Raw genomic sequence first — 13,896 nt, 5'->3', positions numbered from 1 at the left:
TTTGAGGTGGGATCACAAAGGTCTCGGTATCTAAAACTCTTTATCATGGATCCCGATCGAATGCAATGAGCTGCAATACTTGGCAGTCTAAAGCATGTGGGGCTAGAGTCACTCATATGAATTGCTCCGTATCACATGTAATACAGACAACTCATTGCGTCTGATTCGGATTCTAATTTTATTTTCTATGCAATATTGCTGATCTCTGTGCATGTACAAATGCAATCATTTTTAGAGAGGGAAAAGAGCCCAAATGCATCCTAATCAGGTTCCTTTGTCTTTTTCTATGGAGACTGGAGTGCTTTTTCTTTTGTGCTCTATAATGCAATCTCTATGAAAAACGTGTTAATCTCTGTGATCGTGTTTGGCAAAGCGCGTTTCTAAAGCTTTTCACAATAATTGCTTTTTTTGCTCTTTAAAGAGGTCTTACTCTCTTAATTAAGCTCCTGGTGGACCCACGGCCTGAAGCAACTTGCTTCTACCATACATGAGTCATGACATTACATAATGGGGTGGGTTGAAGACAACCAAAGCTGTTGAATTTTACAAGGTAATAAATAAGCACAAACAGAACCTACAATCATCCATTAAAAAACAAAAAAACAGGATCTTCATCCGCTCTATTAAACGCCCAAATCTACCAAAATATGTGATAAATCTAATGAGCAGTTTTAAGTGCCTTGTTCATGCTAGCTATCAAAATGCAAGGCATCCATAAACTGCGCAGTAGGTGTAAAAATCTTAAACTAAAGCTGAACGAGAATGTGGATGCCAAATCTAATTCTAGCTGGACTTGCTAAGATTATTGTTTTTTTATTTCAATCTGATAGAAGGAGTCTGGTACAGTGCATATTTGTAAGGACTTCCCTTTCCTGACAAGCAAATTCCTATCCTAAAGAAAAACTTTTCAAGAAATTTCAAGGAAACTTCTTCTACTTCATTAAAAAAATCCACCTAAATTCAATTTCATTGATTGATTCTGCTGCAGACAATTATATTCCCACATCAAGCAAATTCTGCAGTTCATTATATAAGCCAAAAAAAAACAAAAGCACAAGGAAAAAGCAGGGGCTAAGATTCTCAGAAGACCACATTTGTTCCATGTATTGTGTTTGAGTGGACAAAAGCAAACAAGAACCTCACTCTCATTGAAAATGAAACAGACAACCAGCATTCAAAACAAATCTAAAACATCTGGGCACTAAAGCTGGCAGCTGCAGAAGTAGATGCAGAATTGAACCAATTCTGACGGCTCTATGTCAATTCATCTCCAACGCTAGTTTCTTCTCTCAAAATCACGTCAATCTTGGGCGGATTAACGCAAGTTCGACAAATTGGGCAAATGGGTGTCTTCAACAACCACGAATCTATGCACTGGACATGGAAGCTGTGCCTGCAATTCGGTAATAACCTGCACTTGTCACCCATTTTGAAGTTGTCCAAGCAGACGGCACAATCAACAGAGCTAGACCCTTTCTCTGCCGCTTTGTAGTCAAAGCAGGGGAGCCTTTCGAGGTCCCCAGTGGACATCCTTTTGGTCCCGTTGCTTCCCCTTTGAACCATATTATTGCCTTGATGATTCCCTCCCCTGAAAGCTCTCCCGGCGATGCAGACATGAATGATTACCAGAACAGCAATACCCACAAACAAAAGAATGACAGAGACGACTAACTCCATTTCCTTGCTTTTCATAATAGGAAGAGAGATTGCTAGCTCTCTCTTGCTTTTCTTGACCCAGCAAGCAGCAATACCAAAAGTCACCTCATTCACATTCCGTACTATTTCGAACACAGTGACCCAGAAGCGCAAAGCTTGTGAACGTCACAGTCGTACATCAAAATCACAGATCCTTACAAAGTGCTTTCATGAAAAAAGCTGAAGAGAAATTCTAGAGGAAAAGAAGATAACATGTGTTCCTTGAGGTGGGCAAAACAGAAACTGAAGTTCGCATTTGGTTACAAGTGGGCCGCTTCTGTCTTTTCTGGATTCAGGCTTTTAAGCTTCTCAGAGCCGCTGTACCCTTACCAACAATACTCTGTTTTTTACTCCAACTTACACATTGGCCCTCCAGGTATTACAAAGTTTTTTTTTTTTTTTTTTTTTTTTAAATAATATTTTTATTCTACAATATTGATGTGTCGGTCTTAATTTACCTTTGAATATATATATATATTAACAACTGATTCAAGGGTTGGTTGATACTGTTACAGTAATATTGTGAGATAAAAATATGATTTTTAACATTACTCTAAAGGGGTTGCGGAATTTTAATTTATTCCATAAGTTTCTAAATCTCAATGTTAACTTCTTGCGGAGGAAATGAGTTAAACAAAAGATGCGCAAAACTTAGGGAATTTAAAGTCGGATTAAAAACTGAGGGAACAAATTGAAATTGCGTAATTACTTACGAAGTAAATTTTTTGTTCCAAGAGAAAAAAAAAAAAAAAGAATACCATTTTATATATAAAAATGTCTTTTTGTCTCAAAATAAATGGGATGGTTGCAAATAATACGCATTTATTAAAGAGGCATGTTACACATTATTCGCTCAACCATCTTTAAACCATTGAATTCGTGGACTCGTTTGAGTTCCACACAAATTCAATTAATTCGCATATTCACTATATGGAAATAGGATGAAAAATAATTTTTCATTTCTCTTTATTAAACAATACAAAAATATTATACCCTTTCTAGAACACTTTTAGATTGATTCTATATATATATATATATCATCTCAAACGAGTCAAACTTGATAAAAATAAATAATAAAAAATCAACTTTCCAAATTAGCTTGACTGCAGGGCAGATGGGATAAAACTACAATCCAAGTTGCTGGAAAAAGGGGAAATTTTAGGTCACATACTGCTATCAATCTACAGGCTTTTAGTTGTCACCATTTTCTAAACACACTGTACTTTCTTGCTTGATCATCAATCTCACTTCAAAAGGTTACTCATTTTTATTAATTAAAAAAAAAAAAATCAAATACCAACCTCCAAGGCTCCAACTACCCTTGAATTGTCTTCATTATTTATTTCAATCTCTATTACAGGTGTCAAAGCATAATAATCTTTTCGGGTGGTTCCTATGGCCATTATTTCTTAATATTTTTCTTAGCCAAATTCCAATGACCTTTCATCTCAAGATAAGCCCATCCCTTCATGCACTTGGGCAGCTAATCCTAGTTATATAGTGATAGTTTAATTAAGAGAAATGCTAATCAATTGTTGGATCTTTTTTTTTTTTTTTTTTTTTTTCTATAAAAATTAAAAATTAATTAAAAAAAATCCAATAGCTGATTGACTGTGCCACATCAGCAAAGTATGATAAAAATATAGTTTTTAGCATTTTTTTTTTTTAATTAAACTGAGAGCTTATGTTGAAAAATGCTATATATCACTTTTTTTTTTCTTTTTTTTTTTTAAGGCTGATCCAAAAGCTAATTGACAGTGTCAAATCAGTAAAGTGAAAAAAAATTAAAATAATAAATAAAAATGTGGTGGATAGTATTATATGTTTGGAGTATTAGATTAGAGCGATTCGTGCATGTATAAATTCTTTACTATAGCCGCATTTGATTAAAAAAAAAAAAAAAAAAAAAAAATTCTTTACTATAGGATAGAAACGTCTATGATTGAAAGTGAAGTACCCAAATCAAATCCATTCAACATTTAAACTAAATCTTAATCCATATAATCAAATTGGAAAGATTAACTAGCTAATGGATAAGGAATTATCTTCTAATCTAGTGGTATTTCTTTCTTTCTTTTTTAATTGTGAAAATAAGATTATAAGTTTATTCTATTGCTTGGCCAAACAAATACAAAAGGAATACATTAATGGATATTATGGAGACATGTTATCCAATCCAAATTAACCTCATCTAAACCTTGAAATCAAGCCGTCCAAACTTGTCCTGGTCACATCTACCTTCCTTTTTTTTTTTAATCTCCTTTTGTTATTCAAACTTGGGTTGCATTTATTTTTGGGGTGGTTTAATTAGAAAGAAAGAAAAAAGGAAAAAAAAATGAAAAAAAAAAAGAGGAAAAAACTACACTTTCCCTCTTTGTGATTTGCAATTAATATACTGAACTTTAAAAAATAATCAAACCCTTCAAACTATCAAACTATCTACCATCAAGGGTGGTGGTTCAATGCTCAAGGAAGTTCTCCAAGTGGTCAAGGCATGTACTAGGGCGTGGGTTCAAATCTCCGCAATAGATAATCCCCACATATGCCTGATTAGTATTAGCTATCTTGGATTCCTATTGATACCCTAGTGGGATTGGGTCAGGCTAATCCTCAGTCGGACTTGAGGGAGCTCTTGCAGTTCCTACCATCTAGGCACCTCATGTGCTGCTCCCAGCAGGTAGGTGCTACTATGATCAAGCTATGGCTCAGTCGAACTTGAGGAAGTGCTTGCGATTTTCACCGTCTAGGTAGGATAGCCACAATTGGTCTCCCTGACAATGGTGACTACAAATAATGTGTTATTTCAAGGAATGTAACTATAGTCTTCCAAAAATAATAATAATAATAATATAATACCACACAACTTATAAAGAACATCCATAAATTTTTTAAAAAGCTACTTTAATTTAAAAGAGTAATGGTGGAAATCACGTTTTTCTCTCATCATTATCCTAACATGATAATTAATGTGATATCATCAATCAATCCTCAATGTTTTTTTCAACAAGTGTTAATTGGCACTTTAGCAATAGAGTGAAATAGTGATAAAATAAAAGTGCCGTTTCAACATTTCTCCAATAAAAAAATCACCAATCCTATGGTGAATAAGTGATTGATAACATGACTGTTCATCTACAATCAAGATGTAGATAGTTTTAGTACCCCAAAATCATGAATTTATTCAAGAATAGATCATATCGGAAATAAAGGACAAAGTTACATGTGTACAAAGAGAATGCCTTAACGATTCAAGCTAGCACGCAGACATTTGCTCACTGGCTAATGATGTCCTTACAATGAGCAACATTCGACATTTGCGTCTGGTCAAGTTTTTTGTTCCTCAGACAGTTACATTCACCCGTCTTATGTTGCTATAATAATGACTTCTTGGAGAAAGTTTTGAGTTTTCCATAAACAACATCTGCAGAAACACCATCTCTGTTCTTCTTCTTCTTCTTCTTCTTCTTCTTCTTCTTGTTTCTTCATTTTCTTGTTCAAGATTAATCTCCATCTCCTTGATAGCTAGCTGGACATTGCCCACTATGGTTAACACTGAGGCAGCTAGAATCGCTGTCGGCATCATTGGTCAGTACTTCAAATCTCCATCATACTATATTTATTTGTTTCATTTCATGTTCTGTAGAACTTTCTCATTTATCTGGTTTTTTTCTTTCTTCTTTAAGTTTTTTCTTGGCCATGGTCAATTAATACCAAGAAAATTAGTTTCATTAGTTTTAATGAAATAGGGTATAATCCCTCGTTACTGTCACTACCTAGGAAAATTAAGATATAATATATATAATTATATCCATAACTGCATTATGCATATGCCTGAGTTTTTTTTTTTTTTGTTCTCTTCTTCAGGGAATATCATCTCTATTGGCTTATTTGCCTCCCCAATGTAAAATCTCTCTCTCTCTCTCTCTCTCTCTCTCTCTCTCTCTCTCTCTGTCTCTGTCTCTGTTACATGCATGGATTGTTACATGTTCTTGCTAATAATCTTAGAATATGGCGAATAAATTGCAGCCCAACATTCATTAAAATAACGAAGGCAAAATCAGTGGAAGATTTCAAGCCAGACCCTTATGTAGCAACTGTAATCAATTGTGCAATGTGGTGTTTCTACGGTTTTCCCTTTGTCCATCCGGACAGCTTTCTTGTCTTCACAATCAATGGCTGTGGATTAATAATCGAGATCGTCTACGTTACCATCTTCTTCCTATACTCTCCCTGGTCAAAGCGTGTGAGTAAAACATGTCAAATATTTAACTGAAATATAGTAATTATAGAGTAACTTAATTAATATTCTAACATTTCATGTTATTTGCATGTTCTTCATTATCTTAACAGATTTGTGTTTGTTATAATTGATCTCAGCGGAAGATCCTCATTGCTCTTGTGATTGAAATCATCTTCTTTGCCTGCGTAGTTTTCGTTACCCTACATTTTTTCCATACCACCAAACATAGATCCACGATTGTCGGGATAGTGTGTATTGTCCTCAATGTATTGATGTATGCTTCACCCTTGACCGTCATGGTATGTGTATCTTCTCCAATGACATGCATGCATACATACCTACATACACATATATAAATCTATTTTCTTTTTCTTTTGGCAGCGCATGGTGATTAGAACAAGGAGTGTGAGGTACATGCCATTCACTCTATCAGTAGCCAACTTCTGCAATGCTGTCGTTTGGATGATTTATGCCCTCCTCAAATTTGATCTCTTCATCTTGGTAAAAATCTTGTTAATTCCCTGCGTAATTTAATCTAATCTAGTGTTTTGTTTAATAATTAGTGAGGAAATTAATATATAAAATGGAACATCACTCCTGCTATCCTAGCCTGTTGGTTCAACTAGTTCATATTCTATCCTGTTGGGGAACATGTTTTACTTAAAATAAGATGGATTTTTGTTTTCAACATATGATTTTTCAGTTTAAGACAATTATTTTCAGCAAAACTGACATTTTTCTTTTTTGATTGTTCTAGATTCCCAATGGTTTGGGAACTTTTTTTGGTTTGGTGCAGCTCATACTGTATGCCAGCTACTACAGGTCGACCCAATGGGACAGAAGAGCTCGGGAGGCAGAACTCTTTTATGCATAAGCATCTCACACTGCTATTTCTTGTTCAATCAGAGAAAAGTCCCACATACAAATATAGGAGAGATCAAGCAATTGTATCAGAAATGAAAACTAATACAGCAATCAATTTTCTAATATGGGTCAGCAACATATTCGCACCGATAGATCTGTGAAATCCAATTTGATCCATATTCATTTCATATATACACTATTAAATATGTAAAATTTAATATGAACAGTTAAAACAGAGAACATCTAGACCGGTCATAACAAACAAGTCTCCTTAAAGAGAAACTAAAATCATTATTGCATTACATCAACCAAATGCTTTGGCTGAGAGCACATACCAGATTGAGATGGCACTGAGGTTCAAGTTGATTATAACAATAACAATTATCACTACTATATCAATGGGAGATCTTACAGAGAGGCTGCAGGGCCAGTCCAACAACCAGAATAAATACACATATTTTGTAAACTGGAAAGGTATTTAAGAAAAAATATGTTTAAAAAAGAAAAAAAAGAAAAAAAAAAAAAGGGGCTATACATCATCAAACAAAGTGAGATGTGTAGCACAGCTCCTCCGCCTATACCCACCACCATCTGTTTATCTCATCAAGCTATCCCAAATTCTATCTTCTTCACTAGAACTTTGACTAGATCTCTCTGGTCTTCAAAATAATTACACCAAGTTGTTTATGGGACCAAAGAATTTACGGACCGCGATGCTTGCGAAAGCAAAGACAACCCTGAGGCTGATCGCCGGGGATCATACCTCCACCTTTTGATGTGTCAATTGCCTCTAACATGGAAACTACCTCTTCCATCTCTGGTCGCTTGTCAGGGTTGGCATCCCAACATCGCTTCATTACATTTGCTAGGGAGCTTGGGCAACATCTTGGTATCTCTGGTCTCAGATTCTGGGATTTCAACATGAAGAATTCAAATTTATTACACAAAATCTAGAGCAAAAAGACTCGATACTCGAAGGGTGCAATGATTGGGGTACAAGTAGATGATTTACCTGACGAACCACAGCTGAAGTCACTTCTGAGAAGCTAAGGTCGGGATATGGCATGTCACAGCAATATATCTCCCACAAACAGATTCCAAAACTGTACACATCACATTTCCTGTTATATGGATTGCCATTGAGAACCTGTAAACAAGCCAGTTGACAAGTCACTGAAAAATCATTCATTAAATGATTGTTTCTGTTGTTTTCCTTACTAGTTAACTTTAAGTTGCATAGAAGATGGATTGTTGTGGTAAATGAAACGAATATGGGAACGTGGTACGACACTTATCCCAGAATGTGGAATGATAGGGGTAACTCGTATGGATAGTATCATTACGAGTTAAAAGGGGACGAGTAATCTTGAGACATAAATCTTAAAATTGTACCTAGCTTTTGCCAAAATAAAATATATTTTATTAACTATGTAAGATTGCGGTATTGTATCTTAAGTTGTTCTCTTAAAATTGGAAAATAGAGAAACAGAAGAACAAATTTTGGATCTCCGAAATTAGTGTACTGGAATGACAATGTTCCATGTTTTGGATCAAGCAATCACAAATCCCAGTTCACTAGGGTAAAAGTGAATTAAGGTAATTCGAAGTAAACTCTTATTAGCTGAAACATTAGGACCAGTACTTCAATACCTCCATTGTGCTAACGGGAGAACTCCTATTTAACAAAGACGATGTGAAGCCAAAACTGCCTCTCTTTGTATTAGATTAAACTGACATAGATGGGAGCATTAGTGACTTGGCACTAAGAGAAACATCCACCTTAACATATTAATGTATGGATATTTATGATCCAGCCTCGAGGCAAGATCTCTATTTGTTCCCTAAGAACAAATAAACAAATAAAAATTCCAGAGGGAGGATGAGAAGTTTTTATGTATGGTTTTGAAGTCTTAGTCAGAAAAGTATCCTGTGAATAAATAGACTATACCTCAGGAGCCATATAACCAAGTGTCCCTGTCTCCCCAGTCATGTCATTAGGATTTGAAGCCTCAACACGAGCAACCCCAAAATCGGCGATTTTTACTGTAGTTTTCTTGTCCAATAGCATGTTCTCTGTCTTTACATCTCTGTGAACAATCTTCTGCGAGTGAAGGTAACTCAACCTAAAAGATATAAGTACATATTAGCATTCCAAGCGGTAGATAGAAAAATTCCAAGTCATACGTCATTTTTGAAATGGAACCACAAAGATTACGAAGAACAAAAGGATTACAAACACTAATCAAGATACAGATGGTGGGTACCCTCTAGCAAGATCTAGTGCAAGCTGGATGACGAGCTTAAAAGCTAGCTTCCTTCTCCTGTTTTTTATGAGGTAAGATTTCAGAGCACCCCCAGGAAGATATTCCACAACAACACAACAGACACTATTTGGCATGCCAATTTGACCATTATCAGTTTGTAGTTGTAGTTCTGATGAGCCCATTGTTGCTCCTATAAACTGGAAATTCAAAGACCAGAATGTCAAGTAAGAAAAAGTAAAACGAAGGATGGCAGTAATAATGGTAAGTTTATACTATTTTCTGCAAAAATAAAAAATAAATAAATAAATAAAGGAATAAACCCTAAATGTATGTTCGAAGCAGTCAAAAATTCCAAAACATTCAAATGCATTTACTCTTTTAAGCAATCTAGTTCCAATCAATCCAGAGTGCACTGGTTCTCAAATTTCCACTGCCCCGTTGGGAGGCAAGAGATGCAGCCCAGAATATCAAAGTGAAGAAAAAGGGGCATCAACAGGAAAAAAAAAATGGTTTGAGGCTTCCCTATTCGAAAACATTAGGGGCCCCTAACCCCCTTTTTTCTTTCTCCTCCAAGGATCGAGGCGTCCCTCAATGGTCAAAATCTTAAGGTTTGTGATATTAGTCAAATGGTCTAGATAAAAATAGAAGGGCACCGCAAAGGGAACTCTGGACCACAAGGACTATATAAAAAGGCATAGCCAAAGCCATTGACTTCGAATATGTGATAGCATAATATCAGAAATTTTCAACAAGAATTGAAATCTTTCTTTCTTCCTTTAATCATGCTTTTTCAATGGTAGTGGAATAAATACAAGAGGACCATTTCTTGACTGGCGTTGGCTTCAGCTGCAGACTCAACATAGCCAAAGGCTTATATTGGCACCAGCATGACTTTCCATGTCTGTCACTTCCATGGAGGTCAATTCAACTAGCAGGTTTAGGTATCCCAAGCACATCTTACCCACTTCTTCGAGCAACTTTTGTGAGCATTGAATGCTTAAATTGCTGCATCTAAAAGAAATTGAGTAGCCATTTCAATTTTGGCCTGTGTTTGACATGGATATTTTGTACAAGGCAGCAATTATAGAGCTTATTTGATTTCATTTAACTAGTTCAAGTTTATCCAATTTACTTAACAATAAGAGCTAACTTATCAGTAATGACAGAAGTTCAGTTCCCTGCATCTATATGAGAATATCTCATATCCAAGAAATTGGTAACCCAAAATGCCCTTACTTCTTAGCTTTGCATCCACCTAAATTCGACAGCCATCTTAACTGGTCATAACAAGAGAAAGCATCCTTGGTGTCACGGATGGTATTAATATGACCAACCACAGTTGGCTGATTAGTTTCACGGGTTATTCAACAATTCCTACAAGTTGCTCAACATCTCACTATGACAGAGACCAAATAGTAAATAAATGAACCTTTCGAAGAGTTTATTTATGAAGCATCCAGTAGTTCAATTTGTTCAAATTGACATCATGTTTACAATCATAAAAAGCACCGGCCTACTTGAAATAATAGTACGAACTACAAGGAAAGCAAAACTTTCGCATACAAAAAGGTTTTTAATCCTCAAGAAGAATCACTTTAGCAAGTGACAATTAGATTAAAGTGCCGGAATCTAATCTTTGTTTCTTGACATGTCAATTAGCTCTAGAATACCATTAAGCAACATGAAACTCATGCTCTTAAATTCTTACTTTAACATCCAAAATGTGATAGTAGGGTCAATGAAGGCAAACAATGAACACTAATCCTTCATTGAACTAATATAATGAATAAAGAGGAAACAAAAAGAAACAACAGATTCACAATCATAATTTCATAAAAAGGTAAGATTAAATTTTAAACTTCTATACTCTGCACCAGATAAGCTAGATATATATGAGTTGGAAAATTAATAATGAGTTGAGTGATATACAAGCATGTGGTATCCAAATTTGATGGGATCTTATGTGTGTATATATATATAAAAAAAGAAGAGAGAAAAGTTGCAGAAATAGGAAGTAACCTTAGTAACATTAGGATGATCTAGCTTATGCCACACAGCAACTTCTTGTGAAAAAGCTGCCCTTAATGAAGCAATCTCAGCTTCCGTCCTATGACCCTCCTCACCCCAGTCGAGCAATTTAACTGACGATCAAGAAAGGAACCAGAAAACTGCTGTTAATGATTCCTTTTTTCTCTTGGATTTTGTTGGGTTCTATTGTTAATGAAAATTGTAACATAACAAATGCAACCCACTCAGCATGACAAACCTATTGAAAAGTGGCTAAGATAATATCCCAAAGAAGCCAAATAGATCTTAACTTTATTAAATTAAGATGATGGAGACGTTGGTGACGATGACAAAATCAAATCCTAATGTTTAGATACCACACTGTACTCGTTGCTGTTTTCCTTATTAGCTGATAAGACTTCAACCAACAGCTGTGATCACATGAAAGTTCAGAAGACAACAACATCAACCAAGTGATCGTTGTCATCAGCAAATTCACCCCGAACCCGTGTATGAGTCACGGATTTTATAAGAGTGCATCTACAATTATCAATAGCCAATCCCTTCTTAAGAGTCATTTGGTTTATGTTATGAGGATTAAAAAATACTACTTTTAAAAACCAAAAGTACGAAGAAATTGTCACCTTCCCGAAGTCAGAATGGTCCCCATAATCCATTATTGAACCGACCAAATTAAATATAAACATCAAAATGAACCAAATTGATCAAAGTCAAGAATATGCATTTATGCAAAACCAACTGGGTATCAGTTAAATTGTCCAATAATTGAGAAAACTATGAGATAAAATAAAATAAAAAATCAAACAAATACTACAAGCACTGGAAAGAACTGACAGTAATAACAACAGCACATGCTAGAAAAAAAAAAAGAAAAAAAAAATCCAAAAAGGCAAAAAGTAGAAATGGGTTTTGAGGGGAAAAATCAAATAGGGATTTCAAGCCAAAAACCGATCAAAAAATTCCATGTTAATTTCCTTTGGGTGAGTAAAAATTAAAACTTTTTTGCAGAGTATAATCAATCAAGAACAGAACAGAACTAGACACACGATACTATTAAAAGAAGAAGAAAGAAGCAAAAAATTGAAAGTGGGTGACTGACCAGCTACATCCTGGCCGTCGTAGATGCCACGGTGAACGGTGCCGAAGGTGCCACGGGCAAGCACGGTCTTGATGATGAGCTTAGGGGGGTCGATCTCCCACTCCTGCCTCTCCTTTATCACAGTCTTGGCGGCAAGCAAGCCGTTAATATTATTATTATTATTATTAACGATAATACTATTACTATTATCAACTGTATCTTCCTCTTTCTTCTTGTTCTTCTCCATGGTCAACACCCTGTTGAGGTGCCTCGCCAGCTGGTCATCCAAGCTCTTCAGATCAATCTGATCCGCCCTCACAAACCCATCACTCCCCTTCTCCATCTCTGCTTTCTTTCTCTGTCAGCTTCGCAGGAAGATCAGAGAACAGTGAGAGAGTCCGCTGCTGCTGCTGTTATAGGTCGTCTTTCTTTGCTTTCCACCACCAAATGTTAAGCTCTGCTGTGGTTTTGTATTTCTTCGCCGATCATCGTCCACGTGGGGGCACATGGAACTGCCTGAGCATAACGTGTGCCTCTGACCCACTTTGGTCTCCTCCCTCCCCCTTCTATTTAACCAATTTTTTTTTTCTTTTCACATCTTTATTTTAATGGGGGTTGACCATCTTTTGATACTATCATTTACCTACTCGGATTTTTCCAAATTTCAATGGTCTCCCTGGATGTTAGGAGATATCCCTCTTTTTTTTTTTTGGGGGGCCTATTTTATATTTAGAGTAATACTAGAAACTATATTTTTATCATACAATATTAACCCGACACTCCAAATTAATCATTAGATTTTTTTTTAATGATTAATTCAATAATCAATTGGAAGTGAATGTAGTGTTTGATATAAGACTAATGTTACATACTCAATTCTTATCTCACCTTCATCCAACTAGACTCCTGGATCAGGCTTTATTAAAAAAGAAAAAAGAATCAATGGCTGGTGAACACTACCATATCAACCTAATGAAATGGAAGTTGAAAATTTAGAATTATTCTTGATAGAATTATAGTATATAACATTTTTCATATATTATTTCCATGTTGCACACCATCTATAATAAAAAGAGTAATGCTAGATACAATATTTCTATCACACAATTATCCTACAATACTAATGTGACAGTTCTAACCAATTCTTATAGTTTGTTTTTTTTTTTTTTTTTGATAATGAGTACTGCTATAAATCATATTTTTGTCTCACAATTATGATGTGACAATTCGAACCAACCCTGATTTTTTTCTTTGTTTATAATAATTAATTTAAGAGTTGATTGTGATTGCTACATTACCATTGAATTTACTTACTACGTGCATGGGGATAACTACCTTATAATAAGAAAGTGGTTTTGTTTTGGAAAGTAATCTTTTAATAAATTTTATAAGATTTTAATTATGTTTAATTAATTAATGTGTTCGATAAAATGAAATCAAGATCCTCTATGATTTCTAGATATTGTACCATATATAATATAATAAATCTTTAAATCGTAACAATTACTTTTAAATCACATAATTCAGATTTCATCACATCAGCCACAGCATTTATCCCGTTTAAAGTATGATAAAATACTATAGTGGTAAATGCTAAATTCATAAAAGTGATAAGTATTAATATGGTAAAATTCGAATAATTTAGAAATTGTAAAGGACTTATTTTAGATAGAATGCATGAAATCTATGCATTCAAAGAAAAAAAAATTTGAATTTGGCTTAAGTTT

The 13,896-nt window shown here is 34.9% G+C and overlaps 2 protein-coding genes across 2 annotated transcripts; one reads left to right on the top strand and one right to left on the bottom strand.

Annotated features, from left to right (window-relative positions):
- The first annotated feature begins 5,237 nt into the window (after nucleotides 1-5,237).
- On the top strand, nucleotides 5,238-6,809 carry ATVEX1 (Nodulin MtN3 family protein). The gene is made up of 6 exons (XM_059588574.1): nucleotides 5,238-5,280; nucleotides 5,560-5,596; nucleotides 5,722-5,938; nucleotides 6,073-6,234; nucleotides 6,317-6,436; nucleotides 6,693-6,809. The coding sequence occupies exons 1-6, from the start codon at nucleotides 5,238-5,240 to the stop codon at nucleotides 6,807-6,809; spliced, it is 696 nt and encodes a 231-aa protein (XP_059444557.1).
- A 245-nt stretch (nucleotides 6,810-7,054) lies between these two features.
- Nucleotides 7,055-12,721, bottom strand: LOC132175500 (serine/threonine-protein kinase 52). The gene is made up of 6 exons (XM_059587472.2): nucleotides 12,191-12,721; nucleotides 11,083-11,204; nucleotides 9,064-9,260; nucleotides 8,748-8,922; nucleotides 7,812-7,946; nucleotides 7,055-7,707 (listed from the first exon to the last, which is right to left on the bottom strand). The coding sequence occupies exons 1-6, from the start codon at nucleotides 12,510-12,512 to the stop codon at nucleotides 7,501-7,503; spliced, it is 1,158 nt and encodes a 385-aa protein (XP_059443455.1). The 5' UTR covers nucleotides 12,513-12,721; the 3' UTR covers nucleotides 7,055-7,500.
- Between the last annotated feature and the right edge of the window lie 1,175 nt (nucleotides 12,722-13,896).

This window comes from Corylus avellana, chromosome 3 (genome assembly GCF_965113065.1).
Source record: "Corylus avellana chromosome 3, dhCorAvel1.hap1.2, whole genome shotgun sequence".
Taxonomy (NCBI): domain Eukaryota; kingdom Viridiplantae; phylum Streptophyta; class Magnoliopsida; order Fagales; family Betulaceae; genus Corylus; species Corylus avellana.
This window is presented reverse-complemented; position numbering and strand designations above follow the sequence as displayed.